The 22,344-nt window shown below is 34.7% G+C and overlaps 2 protein-coding genes across 3 annotated transcripts in view; both read left to right on the top strand.

Moving 5' to 3' along the window:
* The window catches only part of LOC148955709 (mitogen-activated protein kinase kinase kinase 7-like), a 72,688-nt gene extending 52,087 nt beyond the window's left edge, over positions 1–20,601 (top strand). Inside the window, exons 5-8 of the mRNA XM_089103604.1 lie at positions 2,197–2,339; positions 7,450–7,581; positions 14,527–14,658; positions 20,498–20,601. Of these exons, the coding sequence (XP_088959730.1) occupies positions 2,197–2,339; positions 7,450–7,581; positions 14,527–14,658; positions 20,498–20,508 (418 nt within the window). The 3' untranslated portion in view covers positions 20,509–20,601. The remainder of the gene's footprint in view (positions 1–2,196; positions 2,340–7,449; positions 7,582–14,526; positions 14,659–20,497) is intronic.
* The window catches only part of LOC148955708 (uncharacterized), a 104,947-nt gene continuing 103,100 nt past the window's right edge, over positions 20,498–22,344 (top strand). For both annotated transcript variants that reach the window (XM_089103598.1, XM_089103595.1), the window contains exon 1: positions 20,498–20,638. In XM_089103598.1, coding sequence (XP_088959724.1) covers positions 20,528–20,638 — 111 coding nt within the window. In that variant the 5' untranslated portion in view covers positions 20,498–20,527. The remainder of the gene's footprint in view (positions 20,639–22,344) is intronic.

The following is a 22,344-nucleotide window of genomic DNA, read 5'->3' as shown; positions in this document are numbered from 1 at the left end:
AGAAATTAGGAAAGAAAGAAAAGGATGTATCTTTTTCAGTGGGATGGATGGATGTAATCAGGAACCAAGTTGGCTTCCCCCTTAAGGAAGCTAATAGTACTAATGCATGAAGAACTGTGGAATTACCTAAAGGAAATGGAATGACAGTCTCCCCCAGGCTTGGATGGCATACCAGACTTGGTTGGTCCGGAGGTGGAGCAGTGCCCTGACGCTGAACATCAAATCACTTGTTTTAACGGTGGTTGCGCACAACATGAAATGACCAATAAACTGGAGCACATCAATAGAAACATTTTTATTCAAGAAAGGGGACCAAAATAAACCTGAAAATTACGGATGTACGAGTATTCACATTGGGAATGTTGTTTGCTCGGAAAATAAAGAATATATTAATAACGTGATCAAATAACATGGGAATAGTAATGGCAGAACAGGTTAGTCTTAGGGAGGGATATACCACTATTGATTGGCTTTTCGTTTTTGATTGAATAGTTCAGAAACATTTAAATAAATAGGGGGGTAGGCTACATGTGGCATTTTCAGACTTAAAGGGGGCATTCGACCATGTTAGGAGGGATTTGTTAATGATAGTTTGAGTATTTGGCCATTGTATTTGTCTATTAAGCTATTGATTGGGGAGTATAAGGTAACGGAGGTTTATGGTAAAAATAGGAGGAAAGTTCTCTGAGATGTTTGGTAAAAACTGGGTGTGAAACAAGGACGTCCCCTCTCTCCACTATATTTTAATTTTTTTGAACGATTTGCCAGCGTATTTATAGGCAAATCGCACCATTGATGGTTATTGACGTTTGCGAATTGTGTGTGTTAGTTTTTGCGGATGATATGGCTTTAGTGGCAAAATAGAGGTGTAATCGACGTCACCCAATTGATAGGACAATCGTGTATTTCAAGAATAATTACTGAAGTCTTAATTTTAAGAAGTATGTGCTGGTAGTGTTCGGAAAAAGAGGAAGGGTGACAGAAAGAGATAGAGTTCAGTGTAAGGTTATATTCTTGGAAGTGAACGGAGAGTTTACGCATTTGAGTCGCGATTTGACAGCAAGAGGAAAAATTTAGTGAAGATATAAAGCTAAGTTTAGCTAAGGAAAACCTCTTGATGAATGCGAGTCAGTTAGCTAAGATTAATGACATAAAGATATATACAAAGATGTTTCCTTCTTCAACAGCACAGGCTCTGCACTGCGCATGTGAAATTTGGGGATATGAAATTGCTGCTAAGCTGGGGAGTGTTCATGTACAGTATTTTAAAGGGCTCTCGGGGTAAGTAGACTTGTCAATAGTTTGGCAATCCAAGGGTACCTAGGGCTGATGTCATTGAGAAGTAGAAGAATAGTATCTATGATTAGGTTTTTGGTAAAGCTCCTGAAGATGCCCAGACTCCACCTTTAAAATCAGCGTATTTAGGTGCCCTACATGAGAAAAAGAATCGTTCGTGGCTAGGTGTAATAAAGAGAATAGTGTATGGCTGTGCTCTTTGCGGCCTATGGAACAAAGGCGTGGATGTGGATATCCGTGTGATTGTGGAAAGAGTGAAAGAAAGGTTACGGGACCAGGAGATTCAAGAGTAGCATGAGGAGATTGCAAAAAGATGGCCTTTTGAACACTGTGCACAGGTGAAAAAGGTATGGGGGAACGATATTTATTTTAGGGCAAGAGTGGGGGAGTGAGTTGTGTTGTTTGATGAATATAAGAGCGGGCGAGTTTCCACTTGGAGAAAGAAGGAAGTAGATGGGTTGGGTTAGGCAGAAAAAAGGTTGTTACTTTTTCCCAATGTTTTTGAATATTGGGGAAATCCTTCTGCCGGAGAATGCAAAGATTTGGAAGGTTTAAGGAAAGAAAAATAATTAGGGAGTGTTTTATTAATAAGAATAATGAAAATAATGATTTGGGTAATCCGTAAGCTGGGGAAATTCCCGAGATTAGGCCTAAACCATGGAAGTCTTTTTCGTAGTTTTATGTTATATTGGATTTACATGTTAATGCTTTATGTCTGTTTTGCTTCATCCCTCGCTGGCTTTTGTGCATTATTATATATTTGCTGGCTTTTTGTACATAAATTATTATTTATGGTAGCCAAACACGAAGTTGGTCCCCGGCTTGATCCCGGATTACACCATTTTTTTATACACCTGTCTTATCGTTAAAGTAAATGGTGTATTTCTTTTTCAATTTTAGCTGTTGGGACAAGGATCCAGAAAGAAGACCATCAATGGCTGAAATTGTGAAACTCATGTCGCATTTATATCAGTTCTTTCCTGGTGGAGATGAGCCTCTAAAAGAGCTACTCGAATCTGTTTCCTCTGATTCCGTTTCTTCGGGTATAGTAAATTTTCAAATTCTCTGAATTTACAAATTTTTTTTATGATGAAACTCATGGCGTCAGGCCGCAAAAACGGCCTGATATGCCATCTATCAACCATTTACCAGTCAGCCATTTACCGAGATGTTCTCTGTAGATATAAGTTGCTGCCTTTGGAAAAAGTCCCCATTCTTAATAACATCTTGCTTCTGCATGATGTAAAGACTATGTGGTCTTCGTCGCTATTTTCTTCAAACTTACTACAATATTTTCAAGAGGCACAATTTGCCGTTTTGCAAATAATTTTAAAAAGAAGAAAGCTGGAAAATCATTTTAGCTGGACAGGTTTGGAAAGAAGTTTTGAAGCTAATACAACCTTTGGAAGAAAAACCCATGTAAAAAAATTCAATGAAAGGGAGAACGTCAGTAGTGAATTAAAATGGTCCTACCAGTCCTAAATAGTTGTATTTTTCTTAGTTTATTAGTTTTTTTTAGTTTATTTTCAACAGTTTATTTGGCTCGGTCATAGACTTGGACAAGTTTTGTTGCATATGCATGATTATTGGTGAGATAAGAGAAAAACATTTAGAGTAATAGAGAATGATTAGGGCTAGAAACATGGTGTGGGCAGTAGCTAAATAAGGGAAGATTGTTTCTGCACTAGGAGATTTTTTTCCTGTGATGAAACTCATGGTATCAGGCGGTTAAATACTTACGGCCGTATTTATTCAGGAGATCCAGAAATATTAATCCGATGTATCGACCCCCTCCCCCCACTCTGTCTTTCTCTATGTGCTAAGGTTAAGGGAGTATGGGGGAGAGTGAATTTATTTCAAGGTAAGGATTAATAGAGAAGAATTCTAAGTGGATAATAGTGGTCAGAAGAAATTTTTTACCTCTCGTAGATAAAAAGAAAATGCTTTGTAAGGGTGAGATTTAAGATGGATACTTGTTTTTGCCTAATGTATGCAGATAGTAAGGATTACTTAATTCTTTCTCCGGGTTCCATATAATGAGTTAAAGGGATTGAAGGAGGAAGTTCTCCTGAGGGGTTTGAAAGGGAGGAATGGGTGGATATTAAATCAAACATACCTAGGATCATATTACCGTATACAAAGTATATCCTAGTGGATATTATACCTAGGCTGGGTTATTCGTAAAGATGGTGGTCGCAGTGAAGGTATTAAAGTAGAATAGCCATGGCCCATGGTGGTGATTTTTTTTTTTTTTTTTTTTTTTTTTTAATTTTTTTTTTTTGTACATTTGAAAAATAGGATGTTAAATCTGCGAACCAAGATTAGAACATTGGAAGCTACAATGATGAGAGCAGTCAGGTATGATCCATAAGCGTGGGTGTTCCGAAATACTGAGGAAGGTTTGTTAGATGTTTCCAGAGGAATTATCATCCACGGATTGTTTTGGGTACCTATCTGACTGCTCGTATTTCAAACAGAGATCTCTACAAAAAGTGTGGTTCTGCTTCGTTTTCTAGAGCTGTAATGAGAGAAAGCTTGAGATGGATAGGACACGTTCTGTGGATAAAGGATGACTGACTGCCAATGATTATCCTTGTTGGCCAACCATCTAGGGCCAAACGAAAAGCAAGTCGCCTCGGAATGGGGATGGAGTGGGTCATAAGGAACGATCTAATGGAAACTGGAACTTATTGGGAGGGTGTAATGGGGCAGGTTTTGAATAAATTGGGATGGAGGGGGAGCGTACGTAGATTGGTGCTGCAATGAGTTGTCATAGTAATAAAAATAAATTTTTGGGGATAAAGAAGCTGAGAAGGGTCGTTGGTTTGAGTATTCCGCATAACGACCATTTTGTCTTATGCTTATGTTCCCTGTGCGGGTTTATTGTATGTTATTTTTCTGTACTACTGTGGTTTTAATGTTTCAACGTAAGACAGAGATTTTGATAGTTAAGGTTCAACTTTAGATATTCACAGAATTATATTTTTTGCAATTTGCTTTTTATATTTTTAGATGGAAAAATATGTTGAAAATTGGTCGAAAATCGTTCAAAAAACGACAATTTTACCTATTTTTAAGCAACTTTAGATCTTTCTACAAGAAAAATATGAGTAATATCATAAATCTGTTTCGGTGAATGGATAGACTTGAAAATAATAAATTCAGTCACATAAGTATCTTGTCCTTTCGGTGGAAATTACAGCTGTAAGCTTGTCGTTAAATTGCGTATTTCACATGGAACTAAACCTTAATTTATTTTTTTTTAGTTTTGAATCTAAGGTATTTGGTTTTAATTTTTATTGAAATGAATTATTGTATTTACACAAAGGCTTTTAATGGTAACAACTATCTATCTATCTATTATCCTGCATATAGTTCAAGCAATTAAGGACGAAGAGAAACACTTTAAAGCCAAGTTCTGACAGAAGATGCTAAATTCATTTTCTGCTTGATAAACATTCTTAGTCTAAATTCCAATATTTGTCTTAAGTCTTGTTGTGTATTGCCCAACATAAGGTTAAAGAAAGAGAATGATCAGGAGAAGAAAAGTGAACTAAATTATGGTAAATAGTATTCTTCTTTTTGTTCCTTGCCTCCATCAATGGATTATATTGGTCCCAAGTCTTGTTATTTATTGTCGTTCATACGAGTAAATCTCAAGAAGAAAACGCACCGAGACAAAAATTCAAGATTTTCTTCTGGCAGAATGCCAGAAAAAAGTCAGACGAAAACGGCCAAGTGGTGTTGCTATTTGAATATGTTGTGACTTTCGCCTGGTGGAAACGGCTAAGCGGTGTTGCTATTTGAATATACTGTAAGCGGTGTCACTATTTGAATATGCTACAAATGTCGTCAGGTGATAACGGCCTCGCAGCGTCACTATTTGAATACGCTCTAAATTTCGTCTGGTGAAACGTCCAAATGGTCCGTGGTGAAACGTCCTAGTGGTCCGTGGTGAAACGTCCAAGTGGTGTCCAAGTGACTATTTGAATTCTGGCTGATGTATGTGATTAAAAATAAACATGTCCAAAGTCCCTAGAAAAATTCCCACAGAAAAGTCTCCTTTGAATACCTATTTTAAAAAGGGTATCTAAGAGGGATCAGGATTTGTGTAAATAATCTTGATTCATAAGACAAAGAATAAAGAAAGGGACATACCTGAAAAGGGAACAATGTTGCTTTCAGGGGAAGTATGGACTCCCTCCCCAACCTTTTTCTAATTCTGGAGATATAATTTTCAGTTTGGGTGCTGTTTGTTTTGACTTGTTATTTGAAACTTAATTGAAATGTAATTGTCATTAGATTGTAATTGCTTAACAAACTCTATTGTTGCTAGTAATTGGGCTGTCTTTGTGTATTAAGGCAGAATTAATTTACATGTTCTGAAAAAAACAAAAATCCTACTATTACGTTCAGAGACTTCACTAGCCAAAATGTCACAGCGCTTGTGGAGCAAATGTTTAAAGCTTCTTTTTCTGTCGACTTTCAATTGAATTCACTGTGTTACTTAGGGCACTAGTGTTTTTTAAATTTTAGATCTTATTGTAGCCATGTAGTACCGCCAAAGTTCCATGTTCTCTCCAATCTTTGGGGGTAAGTGGAACTAGGTAAAAGGTCTATAAAGACCTTAAAACATGATAACTTATAAACATGGAGAACATTTTTGATGCTGAGGTTCTCCCTTTTAGATGTTTTATTGACCTATTAAGGAAATTGGGGGAATGAAAGGGAGAATTGTCAGAAGGGAGTTAAAATGGCCCTGCCAATCCTAGATTTTTGTGTTTTGTTTTCTTGTGCACGTAGCAAAGTTGTGAATATTCCTTCGTTCCCTTTCCCCCTCAGTTTGTTGTATTGTCCTAAGAATTTTGGTCGTTGAGTATAAGTTCCGACGACTAGTCACTCGCTTGTGGCTATTGGTAGGCTTCCAACCATTTTGTTATAGGAAATAAAAACAAATTTCTTGAAGGATTAATCGTTATAACTATAAGATTATATAATAGGATCTCCAAATAATAAAAGAGGAAGAAGAATAAAGGGCAAATGTCTTGAATGATTAATGATTATAGATATAACATTATATAATAGCATGTCAAAATAATATAACAGGAAGAAGAACAAAGAACAAATATCTTGAAGGATTAATGATTATAAATACAACATTATATAATAGCATATCCAAATAATAAGACAGGAAGAAGAACAAGTGTCCTGAAGTATTAATGATTATAAATAGAAGATTAAACATTGCATCTCCAAATACTAAAACCGGAAGAAGAACAAATGTCTTAAAGAATTAATGATTATAAATATAAGATTATACAATAGCATCTCCAAATAATGAAACGGAAAGAAGGACCATTATAAATGTAACTTTTTGTATCTTAAAGCACAAAAGTGGAACTATATTTCTGCTTATAAATATAAGATTGTACAGTAGCATCTCCAAATAATAAAGCAGGAAGAAAAACAAAAATCCCGAAGGATTAATGATTATAAATAGAGGATTTAAAAATTGTTTCTTAAAATAATAAAACAGGAAGAAAGACAAGTGTCTTGAAAGACTAATGGTTATAAATATAAGGTTTTGCAACAGTATCTCCGAATAATAAAACAGTAAGAAGAAAAAGAACAAATGTCTCGAAGGATTAATGATTATAGATAGAAGATTAAACAATTGCATCTCAAAATAATAAAATAGGAAGAAGAACAAATCTTTTGAAGGATTAATGATCATAAATATAATATTAAACAGTAGTATCTCCAAATATTAAACAGGAAGAAGAAGGATTATAAATGTAACTTTTGAATCTTAAAGCACAAAAGTGAAACGATTTTTCTGCCATATTCATCAAACTGTATGTGCTTGGTCTTGGGTGATGGTCCATAACAGGGGACGACGTATAGATGCTTTGGACACAACTAAACTGAAGTTAGTCAATTTCTGAAATTGAAGTAGAAAAAATGTAGATGTACAAGTGAAAGCATCCTAGAGTTTGAACCTTTAATTTGACACTTGTTGCTTGCTTTAATGCTTATTTATTGCTTGTTGTTTTTTTCTTGTTTGTTAATTAACAAAGAGCAATATTGCTCATCGTGTTGAATTTCTGTCACTCTTTCTGTCCAACTTATTCCTACAGCTTATTCTATTTTCAGGAACTGGATTGTCTCAGACTGGGACTAATAGCGGTTCATCTGTAATTGAATCTGAATGTGCAAGTCGAGTATCTCAATCAGAATCAATATATCCTCTTTCTTCTTGTTCTTCTAAGACAACTTCAGTTGAAGGTACATTTTTTTCTTAACTTATCTGCCTAGTCTAATATGTCCTTTTCTCGGTCCATTCGTTGTTTACTGTTGTTTCTTTGAGAAGTGTATAAATGTTAACTGCGGACAATGCTTGGCATTTTCAGCTTCCAAGGGATAGTAGTTTTGAAAATGTGCAGACTTCGAGAATATGGTTGAACTTCGAAAATGATAATGAAATTTGTCAAATTTAAACTTAAATAAAATCCCACCCCCTCCGTAAGTTAGCCTGAAAGACCCTTCTCCCCTTAAATAAAAAAAGTAGTAATACCGCCCAAACATGACATTTTTATTGCTTTGGCATAAACACATCCAAGGATTATGTTTCAAACAAGGATACATAAAGGAGAAGTAACCTAATGTTTTCACTGGATTCCCAAATTGATACAGCAGGGCAGATAACCCCCTAGACGGTGAGTTTAGATACAAGCCAACATCTCTCTGGGATTGGGTTTTCATTCGGAATGCCCATACGGCATCAGTAAAATGTCAAACGAGCGATTTTTCCAGGTGATAATTGTCAACTGTCATGCCGTTTAGGTGTCACTGTCATGCCTAAACATCTGATCTGTCATTTTTACATTTCTGAAATGGTTGCCAAACCTGTTTGCTAAAGAATTTTTAAACGGAGGATCCTTAGGGCAATGATAATGTAGTTCAGCAGGATCAAAGTGTGATTGAAAATTCATTGCCTTCTGACTCTAACTTTGACGACTGCTTGAGAAATAGTTTCTATATTTACCACAGTTGATCTTCTGAAAATTAAATATCCCGAATATTCTCAGTATCGGCAGTTTTTCAAAGAAGCGCGAAATTTATATGTCGAACAAACATGAAGAAACAAACAAACGAGCGATTTTTCCAGGTGATAATTGTCAACTGTCATGCCATTTAGGTGTTACTGTCATGCCTGAACATCTGATCTGTCATTTTTACATTTCTGAAATGGTTGCCAAACCTGTTTGCTAAAGAATTTTTAAACGGAGGATCCTTAGGGCAATGATAATGTAGTTCAGCAGGATCAAAGTGTGATTGAAAATTCATTGCCTTCTGACTCTAACTTTGACGACTGCTTGAGAAATAGTTTCTATATTTACCACAGTTGATCTTCTGAAAATTAAATATCCCGAATATTCTCAGTATCGGCAGTTTTTCAAAGAAGCGCGAAATTTATATGTCGAACAAACATGAAGAAATTCATCCCACGGATCTGGTAGAAAGTGATATGCGCGATACATATGTTAACCGCCGCAAATAAAATTTTCATAAAGATTCGCTGCATTTTGAGTTAAGTTTGTAGAGTGTTTAACTTGTTTCATATTTGAAAAATGAGGTATAATTTATTCAAATCCATAATTTTTATAGAAAACGTCAGGACATTGAACACGGTAAAAGGAAGATATTTTTGTGTCGTATTGGTAAAAGGGCATTTGAAACTGCATCTAGCATCGATTTGCTATGATGCTTGGCCGCTCATAGCAAAAGGAAAAAAAAGAGACAGTAAGAACAATTTCCTTTCTACCAGACCAGTGTTGCCAATGTATTATTTCTTCCATGTATCAAAAAGCATGCTGCTCAATAGTTACTGAAACTCTAAAGAAATGGGATTTTAATAAAAATTGACTCGTCCAAAGAATTGGTTATTTATTCTGATTCTAAAAATATAAATTTCATCAAGTTTGACGTTATCTCTCAAAATCTACGAGCCTGAGAAAATTTTCCTGATTTAAACAGTTCGTGGTAACGAATTGTAAGGAAGGATTACCCGGCTCAATAGTAGCCAAAACTCTAAAAAAAAAACGGAAATTTGATACCAATAGATATATCAAAAGAATCAGATTTTTATGCTGATTTCAAATATATAAATTTTTTATTAAACCATCAAAGGCTACGAGCCTGATAATATTTTCCTGATTTTCGAAAAAAGGGGGAAACAGCTTACACAAGTCAAGTGGTCTCAATGAAAATCAAATCATCAGATTCAGCGTTTTCTGCTGTTTTTTTTTTAACGGGGGAATTTTCTATGGGGAGGAAAGTTTCCTGTGAGTGAACTTGTCAGGGGGAATTATACATTGGAGGAATTTGCCAGAACTCTTATACAAAATTCTTTTTATGTGTCTTGCTTTCTCTTTTCCGTCTCAATTTGTACGCGCGGAGTGGTTCATAGAGGATGTTTCCGTGGGTAGGGTGTTTCTCCGTGGAGGTGGGCCAGATATCCTGGCATTATTTAAAAAACGATCAGAAATTAAATTAAAAAACAAGTTTTTTCAACTGAAAGTAAGGAGCAACATTAAAACTTAAAACGAACAGAAATTATTACGTATATCAAGAAGGTTGCCCCATCCTCAACACCTTGCTCTTTACGCTAAAGTTTGAATTATGTCCCAATTGTTTAATAATGACTCCTGGAACATAAGGGCCGTTTAATTAGAACAATAAGACGCTTTTTTAAATAAACTAAAAAACTTTAGCGTAAAGAGTGAGGTGTTGAAGAGGGGCAGCTTTATGTATTTAATAATACAAAATTTATGTACGTAATAATTTCTGTTCGTTTCAAGTTTTAATGTTGCTCCTTACTTTCAGTTGAAAAAACATATTTTTTAAAAATTTAATCTGCGGTCTAAGCCCATGATAAAACGACAAGACATGATAAAGACATGATAAAACGCACGTAGTCCTGCTAGGACTCACCGGAATAATATTTAAAATTTACCTAAAAATTTAATGTTTTGTAAAAACAAAAATTGCATTTTACTTTTATATAATCCGAGGGGACACCCGAGTCACCCTTTATAGAGATTAATCAAAAAAACTTATTGCGTAAAATAAGTTGTCAAAAAAAAGTAAAGAACTCCATTAAACTAAAAATGAACAAAAATGAAACTCAGAGAGGAAAGAAAATAACAAAATGAAAAATAAAATAAAAAAAGGTGAAAAAACGAGGATTTTGTAACGAGGATGTATGAACAAAAATAGAATCAAATAATCTAACAAGCATGCAACTACCACAAATCAGTATCAATAAATAAATGAAACCCAAACCAAACAGAAATTAAAATAAATAACAGAGTCAAACTCAAAACGAGAAGAAATTAATATGAGTAGGGTTATAAACCCCGTTTTATAAAAGCCAGAATATAATTTGTACTTTACTGGAAAAAATGTGCATTGTCAGTTTAATATACATATGCTGATATTTATCCCTTAAAATCTTAATTAATCTTTGATTTGTTAAAGTTATAAAAATGAAAACATTTAAAAGAATTTTTTTTCAGTAAAGTACAAATAATATTCTGGCTTTTATAAAGCTTAGGATTTAGAACCATACTCAGATTAATTTCTGCTCGTCCTTTCAATTTCCTAGCCCTTTCAAAAAAGGGCACTAGCTCTTTCAATTTCCAATTGAATGAGCCTTTTTTGAAGTTTCTACAACATTTTTATAAAAAACCTTATATGACCCCAGGGCATACCTTACAACCATTGCCTTGAAGAGGGGGGGGGGTTGTCACCCTCAAAAACCTAATTTCCGATCCTACTTTCGTCTACGTTGAACAAAATAGCTATCTCTAAATTTTGATTGGATGTGTTTGGGGAAATCGTGGGCGTGAGAGGGGTTTAGTTGCCCAGCAATTACTTTCAACTATTGAAAAGGCCAATAGTCGTTTAATTTTCCCATCACATGAGCCCTTTTTGAAGTTTTTACGGCATTACTGTGTACAAGTACATTAAATTTCACCAAGGCTTTACTTACCACCCTTGCCCTGAGGGCTCTGAGGGGGTTATCATCCTTATTCAAAACTTTAAACTACGTTGAACAAAATGAATATTTCAAAATTTTGATTCCATGTGTTTCGGGGAATGGTGGGTGTGAGAGGGGGGTTAGTTGCCTTTCAAGTACTTTCAACTATCAAAAAGGGCACTAGCCCTTTGAATTTCCAATCGAATGAGCCCTTTTTCAACTTTTTACGACAACGCTTTCTATTAAAACCTTATATGCCCCCAGGGCATAACTTACAACCTTGCCCTGAAGACTTTGAGGGGAGAGTCCAGCTCAAAGATATAGTTTCTGGAGCTTTCTATTGCGTTGAACAAAATGGCTATCACAAAATTTTGACTGGATGTGTTTGGGGAAATGGTGGGCGTGGAAGAGGTGTTAGTGCCCTCTAATCACTTTCGACTATTAAAAAGGGCACTAGCCATTGCAATTTCCAATCGAATGAGCCCCTTTTGAAGTTTCTTCGACAACTCTTTGTTTAAAAACCTTTTAGGTCCCAATAGACAAACTCGTACGACGTGTCCCGAGGGCTGTGGGGGGGGGGATTTGTCATCATAAAAGACATAATTTCCAAAACTTTCAACTACGTTGAAAAAAATGACTATCTCAAAATTTTTATTGGGTGTGTTTGGGGGAAAGGTGGGCGTGAGAGGGGGGCTAGTTACCCTCTAATCACTTTCGACTATTAAAAAGGGCATTGGCCCTTTCAATTTCCAATAGAATGAGTCTTTTTTGAAATTTTTACGGCAACGCCTTCTATACAAAACCTTATGTGTCGCTAGGGCATAAATCATAGCACTTGCCCTGAGGGTTTTGGGGGAGTGTCCTTCTCAAAAACATAATTTCTGTATGGAAATCAATTACGCTGAACAAAATGGCTATCTCAAAATTTGATTGGATGTGTTTGGGGAAATGGTGCGCGTGGAAGGGGTGTTAGTTGCCTTTCAATTACTTTCGACTATCAAAAAGGGCACTAGCCACTCCAATTTCCAATCGAATTAGCCATTTTTGAAATTTCTATGACAACTCCTTCGATAAGAAATGCCCTGGTCTAGAACAAAAAAAAAATAAAAAATAATACATTGTGCCAACATCGTTCTTTACTTAGGCAGCGCGATTGCGCTGCCTACGATACGGAGCAGATCGCTTGGGCTCATTTATGTTGCTCTGACTAATTCTTACTTTTTGTATATTTCCTTTATCATATTTTACAACCGAACAACAATTCAGATACCTCATGTCATGGACATAAAATGTTTTTTAAAGTCTTACATAAAATAAATTGTTAAGTGAAACTTTAATCGGCCATGGGTTATTTTGTATTTTATTGGAGATTTTATTACTTTCTATTTTGTTTGTCCTTTTTACAGTTCGAGGGAGAAGGTGTTTTTTTTTTTTTTTTTTTTTTTTAAAATTTTTTAATATTTATTTTTACACTGAGGTCTCGGCTGAAATACTTTCACTAGCTGTAATTCAATTCGTTTTCCTTGCGATTTGTCGTATACATCATTTGGCTACATTCGACGAAAAGCTTTATTTATACCACATTTCGGCCTAGGAGCTTTTTCTTGACTTACTGTTTTTATTTACCTGTATAAACTTGGCGTTGAGACCACAGTTTAAAAAGAAGGACACCAGTTTTTAGTCGTCGCACAATACGTAATACAAATGAATTGAGAAAACGAGTCATGTAATGAGCCTATTATCCAAAAATTATTATCCAAAAATGCAGTGCAACATTTACAACTCTACACAGAAATACGTTACGTTACGCTACTGCATTGTTAACTTTGCTGGTTTGCAACGTTGCTACTTTACTTGCGGTGCAGAAGTAAAGGGATCGATAGTAGCTGCTAAAGTATACGTTTAATCAGGGAGTATTCCCTTGAAGAAAAAAAAAACATTGCTTCAAGTAAGTCCAATGGATTTGGAGATATTAGGGGAAAAAAAAAATTTAATTTGAAGAAAAGAAGAAATCTTGGGCTAATTAAAATTTTGTTGAGTTTAATAAAAATTACATCATATTATATAATTGCAGTCATATAGTCTGAAAACTGCACTGGGTAGACATAACAATAAAAAAACTAGACGATTTTTGTGTTTCTTAGCTAGCGTTCGAAACGTATACGTTACCAGTTCGTAACGTATTCAACTCAGTAAGAATAAATGTTTTATCAGCGAATCGGTGGTAATACCTACTGGAGAGGTTTGAGGTCCGCGACTCTCATTCAAATCGTTCAGTAATAATTATTTTGCTTGACAAAATTTCTCTTTTTGAATGTCCATCCTCACAAACTTTAAGTAGGATAAAAAAAGAATATAGATACTCCTAAGCCATTGCTGCCGCACAGGGCGTCAAATCGATGTTTCAGGATTTTTATTTTCTTGTTGTTTTACAGGGACAGGTGGTAAACTTGTCAGCCAACCCTGCTGCGGCGGGGATCGAATCCCGGGCTGCGTATTGCCAAGCATAGCATCAATCCACTCTGCTACAGCAGGGTTCCAAGTTTAAGCTGGCTTTTCAGTAAAAAAAACGAAGCAAAAAAACAACTTATTAATCGCACATGATGCTCTTAAATGCTGGGTAATTCTGCTACATCTATCTACATTTTGTCTAGGTGGTGTGAAATCAAAAGATATGCACACTTTTATTAAAAAGACCATAACTTTATGCAAAATCCTAGTCTGCTATATAAATAAATAACTCTTGTCAGATCTTATTTCAACTGCTACGCTTTGAATTAAACCAATATTCCTGGATTTGTGTTCTTCCAGTACTGACTAAAAACTGGAAATTGCTACTGAAAATTCCTGTTGTAATAAGTGATGGGGGGGGGGCCAACAGGATCGAGGCTCAGACTTCAAAGGTCATTGCTTTTGCACTCCTGGTTTTGTAGTCACTTCACTGACCCCGTTCGACATCAGACTGAGATTGGTGACACCTGGATTGAAACTGGTTTACGAAGGACACAGGATAGCATGGTTAGTGTGGAACCCTCTGCTAGACTGGTTTAAAATTTTTGTTAATAGGGGGGCTAAGAAAATGATTATGATGTCATATATTCATTTGTGAACTTCTGTATGACGCCAGTAACAATTCTGTTTTAAGTAATGGAGTCCAAAGTTAAATATGATACTTACAACATTTTCAGGCAACACTTTTGGATCTATTTATTCTTCAAAAGACTGCAGTGTTTTGGAAGCTTCTTTAACGCCTAATTCATATCGCCAGTTGACTTCAAAGGAGAAAAATCACAAGGATGACCGGTTGAGCAGAAGTACCTGTAAGTTTTTTCTAAATTTTGTTTTTTTAGATATTCTTCTCTGCGATTTATTGTCTTGATAATTTACATACAGTTTAGCTTACATTGTGCTAAAGCTGTTCCAAGGTTTTTGATGGGAGGGGACACGTTGGCTGAAGCATTTTAAAGTTCTTCATTATTTCTTGGTAGGGGTATTTTAGACTCGATGCCTTTCTAGATTCACCTCGACCTCTGTAAAAAACATTGAATAAAGGACTCTAGTATCTACCTTTGGTAGTTTCAGGTTAAAAATAAATCAAAATATCTTGTGATGTCTTTGGAATGGGCCGTAGCTAAGCCTTTGAAAAGAGTGGATTAGAGGTGGCGTCTTCTCAATGGCCGTTTAACGCTGCAATATAAGGTGTAAATAAGGTTAATGCTCCGGATTAGCTCAGAACGAAACTATAAAAATAAATCAAGGTATTTTATGATGTCTTTGGAAGGGGCCGTAGCAGAACGTTTGAATAGTGTGGAATTGAGGAGGAATCCTCTGCATGGCGGTTTAACGCTACGATATAAGGTGTAAAAAAGGTGAACATTCCAAATTAGGTCAGAGTGAAACTATTGAAAATAAAAAAGTGAAAAAAAACATTTTGGGACATCTTCGCCTTTGGACAAAGTGGGATTGAAGATTGAGAAATTATTTCACGAAATGCGGTCTGTAAAAAGACGAGAAACCAAAGCCTCGTAGAATGACGAATATTCAACACATCTACCATCTACCACTTACAGATTTCATCTACCACTGACCTTCATTAGGAAGATGGCTTATTTTGTAAACTAATGCCTCATTAAAAAATCAAGTAAGCTGTGTGAGCTCTTTTTAACCCTAGATAAAATAAAAGTTTAAAATAGGGATAAAATCCTTTTTAATTGACAGTGTATAGAAATTCACAAAAATACCAGATATTTCGGTCACATATACTGAATTTTCTACTGATGACGGTCACTGTATATGTGACCGAAATATCTGGTATTTTTGTGAATTTCTATACACTGTCTATTAAAAAGAATCTTATCCCTATTTTGAACTTTTATTTTATCGTCATGGAAAGGCAGTGTGGTCTCCGAAATTACCAACCCTGGATATGATATCAAAAACAAATAGGAAACGATTTAGAAAAAATAAGCTATTTTTCAATGGAAGTGAAAAAGCGAATTACGGGAAAGGAACAGAAACTATTCTGTATATGAGGCAACATCCCCTCCTCAACGCCCCAATATTTACGCTAAAGTTTGACTTTTTGTCTCCAAAACTTTAAGAAAAGACAGCTCTAACCGAAGGGAAATTGGAATGGGATAAATAGAATTCTTTACAAAGCCTTAAGCTTATTGATACATATTTATTTTAAACAATGCACTTATTAATTTAAATGTTGTAAAGGGCAATCGAAAAGTAAAACACTTGCAGTTTTCCACGAACTACATCTTCGCACTCAAAAATGATTGGTGTAAAAATATGGGGTTGAGGGAAGGGAAGCCTCCCCCCCTCATGTTTGGAGTAGTTTCTGTTTATTTTAAATTTTACTGGTTTCACTTTACTTTTTATTCACTCTCCTTTCATTTACAACTGGTCCACTATAATTTCATTTGAAAAAATAACTGTTTCTTTTTAGTTTACTAAACACAAAGTCCATTCCCTTACCTTGACCTCGTTGCTTGATCTAGCGTAGGTAATATCAAAATCGTACCTCAACCTTGTTTCAATTAATCCTATTAGTCCAGTGTTGGCCCTACTATGGCCAAACACAGTGTCAATTTAATGCTACCTGAGAAAAATAAATACTGCTGCTGTTAGATAATTGTCGGCTCAAACATAACTCAGCAAAAGCAATCTCTTTAGGATTTTTTATAAATCTCAATGAAAAAAAAATACTTAGAAGAGTATGTTTTTTTTCATAAGAATTCCTCCCAAAAACTTTAAATTCATCTCAACATTAGTCAAATCACAGGCTAAGTAAATCCTAATCCTAAGTAAAGAGCAATGTAGTCACGATGTATTATTTATTTATTTTTTGACGTAAAAGTTTCAAGATTTTTTATTTAGTAAAGTAAAAGAAGTAAAAACATGTAAAATGTATCTTGAGCAAGATGGCTATGTCAAAATTTCGATTGGATGTATTTGGAGAAAAAAGTCGTGGGAGGCTATTTGCCCTCCAATCACTTGTGATTATTTAAAAAGAAACTAGAAATTCTAATTTCCAATCAAATGAGCCCCCCCCCCCCCCGCGAAGTTTAAACGGCAAGCTTTTCCATATGAAGTGCCTCTGAGAAAAATGAATAAATAATAAAACATAGTAAACAAAGAAACAATAGTGAAGAAACTAATAGTAAGAAAATAAATAGTAATTGACGTAATTGATTAAAAACAACACCAACAATATGTGAAATCATACTCTATGACGTCATTTTTCCTATTAAAGAGTAATAGCTGCAAAATAAACGTGTTTCGTCTCTGCTTGTTTTCAAAAAAGTTAAAATCAATGTCTTTTTCGATCGTTTTAAAAGTAAAGGAGAACACTAAAATCATGGTTAAATAGTGCCACCTAAATTTATAAAGACAGCTTATTGTAACTATCAAGAGTTAAAGCTTATGTATTATTTGTAACATACGTATTATATTGTCAGCCGGGTATAAAAAGGACGTATCTCCATAATTGCAAATTTTCAGAAGAGCAAAAACAAAACTTACAACTTTTTTCATTTCCTCTCCGATAACTGTAAAACAAACCGGATCGACATGTAAAATCAATACATATTAATTCGTTTTCGTTTTACGGTTATCGGAGAGAAAATAAGAAAGTTGTGTGTTTTTTTTTTTTGCTTTTCTGAAAATTTACAATTATGGAGATAAATAGCGACGAAGACCACAGTGCCTTTCCATCATAAACAATCAGTAGCAATAGGGAAATTTATATATATATTTTTTTTCTGCAATTTGCATCTTAAAGACTTGGGAATAAGGTTTTCAATTCTGCAAGATTATAAAAAATTTTGTGGATTGATACAGCTTGAAGCTTGAGACAGCCACACAGCCACGTTTGTCTAAGTGCGGCTATCTGGTTGCAGTTTGTAAAAACGGCGAGTCCTCTATGTTATCCCCCCTTCCTTAAGCTATTTTGTATCGAAAGGATGGTTGTAAAAGTTTTGAAGATGGCTCATTCAAATAGAAATTGAAAGTTCGGGGGTTGTTTTTAAGAGTTTAAAATGATTGGATTAAAGGGAGGTGCAACATTTCAGAAAAACTGTATTTTTGGTACTTACGATTTTGAAAAAAGTTATAAGATAGTTAATGGATTTCTAAGGTAAAAAATCTCACCGAAAGGTTTAATCCCTCCCCCCCCTAATATCTGGAAAATTTTCTTTTTTTTACAAAAAAAAAACAATTTTTAGTATGTTTTACACATATGACGTTACGCTAAATGTCATCGTTCTTTACTATGTACTTTAATGTATTAAATAAATCAATAATTTGTTAAGTATTGAATTTATCAAATTTATTAACCCTCTAGCTGAAATTAGTCTTGACTCACGACTCTGAATCTTAATTACTGAAAAAAGATGTATTTTTCCATCACACTGCCTTTCCATGACGCACAAATAACAGTTCAATAGGGATAAATTTGACAGTGAAATTTACCTCTTATTTGACAGTGGTACGACAACAACCAAAAAATCTCTGAAGATTTCGGTCAGATAGGCTACAGTGGCGTTCTTCAGCAGGAATCTGCTGAAGGAAGCCACTGTATAGGTGACCGAATATACAAAGATTTTTTTTTCTGTTGTTGTTTCACCGTCAAAGCAAGGGAATTGTCTCTATTGAACTATCATTTGTAAGAATAAATTCTAGTCCATAGTAGCTAGACAATAATATCTATAATTATGAAAGAAAACTATAAAAACACAATTATAAAACAAAATTAAGTTTAAGATTTTTAAAATTTTAATATAGGTTATTAATTTTTTTTTCAAAGAGATGAGCAGCATATCTTCCATATTCATCTCATGTAGAGTATTATCTTAATATTAACTCACCTTGTGGCGGTGGAGTGGTTAGAGCATGGCCTGGAAATAGGTTCAATCCTTCGTGCCGCAAGGAATGAAGCTATTAAATGAAGTGGGGTAATAATTTTTTTTTCACACTTTGAAAATTGGGGTTAAGAAAAAAAAACTAGATAATAGTTGCGTTTTGGCTTATATAATACATTTATTTCTGTGATCCTGCTAGCTAAGATTATATAACATCAGTAGTTTTTTTTTGTCAAAGATGGACTACATATCTCCCGTATCCATTTTCATGTCTTATGGAAGTATCCAAAATAACAACTTTGTGACAGTGTACTGGATAAATCAACGCCCGTGAACAACTGCCCGTGAGACAAAGGGCTTATCCGGGATTTTTGTAGGCGAGAATTCAAAATTAATTTACAAAGTGCATCAAACTCGTGTTTAAACGCATTTTGTTATTTTTTTTTGCCAGTAAAGAGTGAAGTTGAAACTTAAAACGAGCAACACTTTTAAAGTTACTCAGTTTTTTTAAATTATTGTAGGGCAACTGCTTTTTTTTAGACCAGGGCACTTTGTATAGAAGGAGCTATTGTATATTCAAAAGGGGCTTATTCGAATTGAAATTGCAACATCTAGTGCCCTTTTTAATTTTTAATAGTCGAAAGTGATTGGAGCGCAACCAGCCGCCGCCACACACATCCTTTTCCCAAACTCATTTTGAGATAAAAATTTTTCAGCGTTGTTGAAAGATCAATAAATTATGTCTATAAAGATGACAACCCCCCTTCCATAGCCCTCAGGGCAAGGGTTGTAATTTATGCCCGGGGGTATATAAGGTTTTTTATGGAAAGGGCGGTTGTATAAACTTCGGAGAGAGCTTATTGGGTTGGAACTCAGAAGTTCTAGTGCCCTTTATAAGATTCAAAAGCGAATGAAGGGATCCAGCTCCCCACCCCACCCTTAGTCTATCATTCCCCAAAACACGTCCGATTAAATTTTTAAGAGAGCTATTTTGTCCAGCATTATTGAAAGGTCCACTCAGCCAAAGCTCCTCTAAGCCAAAAACGAGCAGAAATAAAGTCAAATAACCATTCAAGCGTAGAACTACCACAAATGACTATCAATAAATAAATAAGACTAAAAATGAACAGAAACCATAATAAATAACCGGGTCAAACTCAAAACGTGCAAAATGAACATGAGTAGGGTTGACAACCCCTACGACTTCCTGAGACCAGAACATAACTTGCACTTTACTAAAAACAAAATGCATTTTAAATGTGTTTACTTTTTTTCTTCAATAAATAAAACATCATTTAAACTTTAAGAAATAAATGTTAGTGTATGTATATTAAACTGGCAATCAACGGTCATTTTTTTTCAGTAAAGCATGAGGGTTGTTAGCCCCTCTCTCGTTAATTTTTGCTCGGTTCGAGTCTGACTATTTATTGTTGTTTCTTTTCAGTTTGATTTTAATTTATTTATTTATGGTGATTTGTGGCAGTTTTACGTTTGGAAGACTATTTGACTTTATTTCAGACTCATTTTTGGCTTAGCGGAGCTCTTTAATTATCTTTGAAAAGCTTGTTTTTTGGAAAAAGTTCTTTTTTAATTATCTGTACTTAAAAGACAACAAGGTTTTTACAAGTAGTTGTAACCTAGTACTGTGACAATTCCTGACTTGAAATGAAAGAAAAAGCAACAAGGGACTAAACAGTGTTATTACCCAAATGAAAAAATTAACCATCGCTCTTTATAACCTATAACTGAACTTAGAAAAGGGACTTTTAGCATTATATTTATTAATTCCTAGTTGGATTCTAGCTGAAACTCAACTCCTGTCATGTCTGACAATCCATGGCCCCAGTTTACAAGCAGAGGAAGAACACAGATTACCACGTCATTTAGAAGTCCCGTTTCTCCGCAACTGCCCCTTGAAGTCTTAATTGGTGAGGTTAGTAACTTATATGTATTTGTAAATAGAAATATGTAGTTCATCCCGCTTTCTAAGGCTGTATTGAGAGAAAGGTTGAGACGGCTATGACACGTTCTACGGATGAAGGATGGCAGATTGCCCAAGATAGTCCTTGTTAGGCATCCGTTTGGGGCCATAGGAAAAGAAGGCCGTCCCGGGGTGGGATGATGCCCTAAGTCGATTCAAGGGAAACGGGAACTTTTGGGAGGGTATAAAGAGGGATACGTTGAATAGATTAGGATGGAGGAGGAAGAGGAGCGTGCGTAGCCTCGTTTGCCTCTTTGCCTCAGATGACTTTGTTTTGCTGTGAGTTGTTAGTACTAGTATTAGTAGTAGTAGTAGTATGTGTGTGGCTATAAATAATTATATTTATGAATTATTTTAAACACATTATTATGGTTGTTTTTATTATAGTAATTTATGTGTTTAGAAGAGGAAACAACATAAAACTTTCATTTGTAATTGAAGAAGGAATTGTTCGATAGGAATTGTCGTGTTTCCTTGTAAATATTGTTATGAATCTACAAACTGTAAATGTTGTTTTTTACACTGAACTGTAAAAAATATTTACGAACTGTAAATATTGTTATGAATGTTATGAATGTAAAAATGACATACGAACCGTTTGTCAAGGTGATTTTCACATTCCAAACTTGTTTGCCCTTGTCTTTAGTCATGGTTGGAACCAGGGCCGTAGCCAGGATTTTTGTAGGGGCTGTTTTACAAACGAAAAACACATCGAAATTTGTTTATATTCATTTTATTACATTTTTATGAACCGGACAAAAATTCCTTGGGGGAGGGTGTTCAAACCTCCTACCCCCTTTGGATGTGCCCCTGGTTGCAACGATAACTATTAAAGGAACAGAAATTTAGAAATTCAGACTTTGGAAAAGCACACAATTTTATTATGATTAACACATTGAAATGTTCTTAAATATACATTTCTTAAAACTTTGGCTGTATACTTAAATATAGATTGCAAATAAAATAAATACATTGCTGCATAATAAAAAAAATGGTACTAACTGTAAGCAAGATTAGTGCCACTAATATATTAGTTGGGATAATTCCCCCACATCATCGTCGGCCATTTCGTAACTATCAGCAACAATTACAAAATATTTTAGCGCACGATTTTATTTTAATGCAAATAATATGGGAAATACATATATATATATATATATATATATATATATATATATATATATATATATATATATATATATATATATATATATATATATATATATATATATATTATTTGCAATAAAATAATATAACAACCTAGTTATAACCAATACAATATTTGGTCATAAAATGGCCCATAAGTTAATATGGTATATATCTGATGATAAGACAGCTAACCTTATTGACTATGTTATTGTAAATTGAAGACTGGCAGACTCGGTACAGGATACTAGGGTATATAGGAGTGTTGTTATCGATGCGAAAATTAAATATCACCATCTGTACTGTGTAGGATTACTTTAAAGCTGAATTTTAGGAAGGGGAAATACCTTCTGAGAAGTTATGATGTTGGTAGAATCAAGGATGAGAATTTGGGAGGAATTTTCCAGGAACAGCTGTATATTAACATGCATAGTTTAAAGTTTGACAATGTAAAAGGTGGATGAAAAGATTTAAGCACATAGTTTGTGAAGTCGCTGAGGGTGTTTTAGGGA

Source organism: Artemia sp. Qi Xiang Cuo, chromosome 2 (assembly GCF_049724085.1).
Source record: "Artemia sp. Qi Xiang Cuo chromosome 2, ASM4972408v1, whole genome shotgun sequence".
Taxonomy (NCBI): domain Eukaryota; kingdom Metazoa; phylum Arthropoda; class Branchiopoda; order Anostraca; family Artemiidae; genus Artemia; species Artemia sp. Qi Xiang Cuo.
This window is presented reverse-complemented; position numbering and strand designations above follow the sequence as displayed.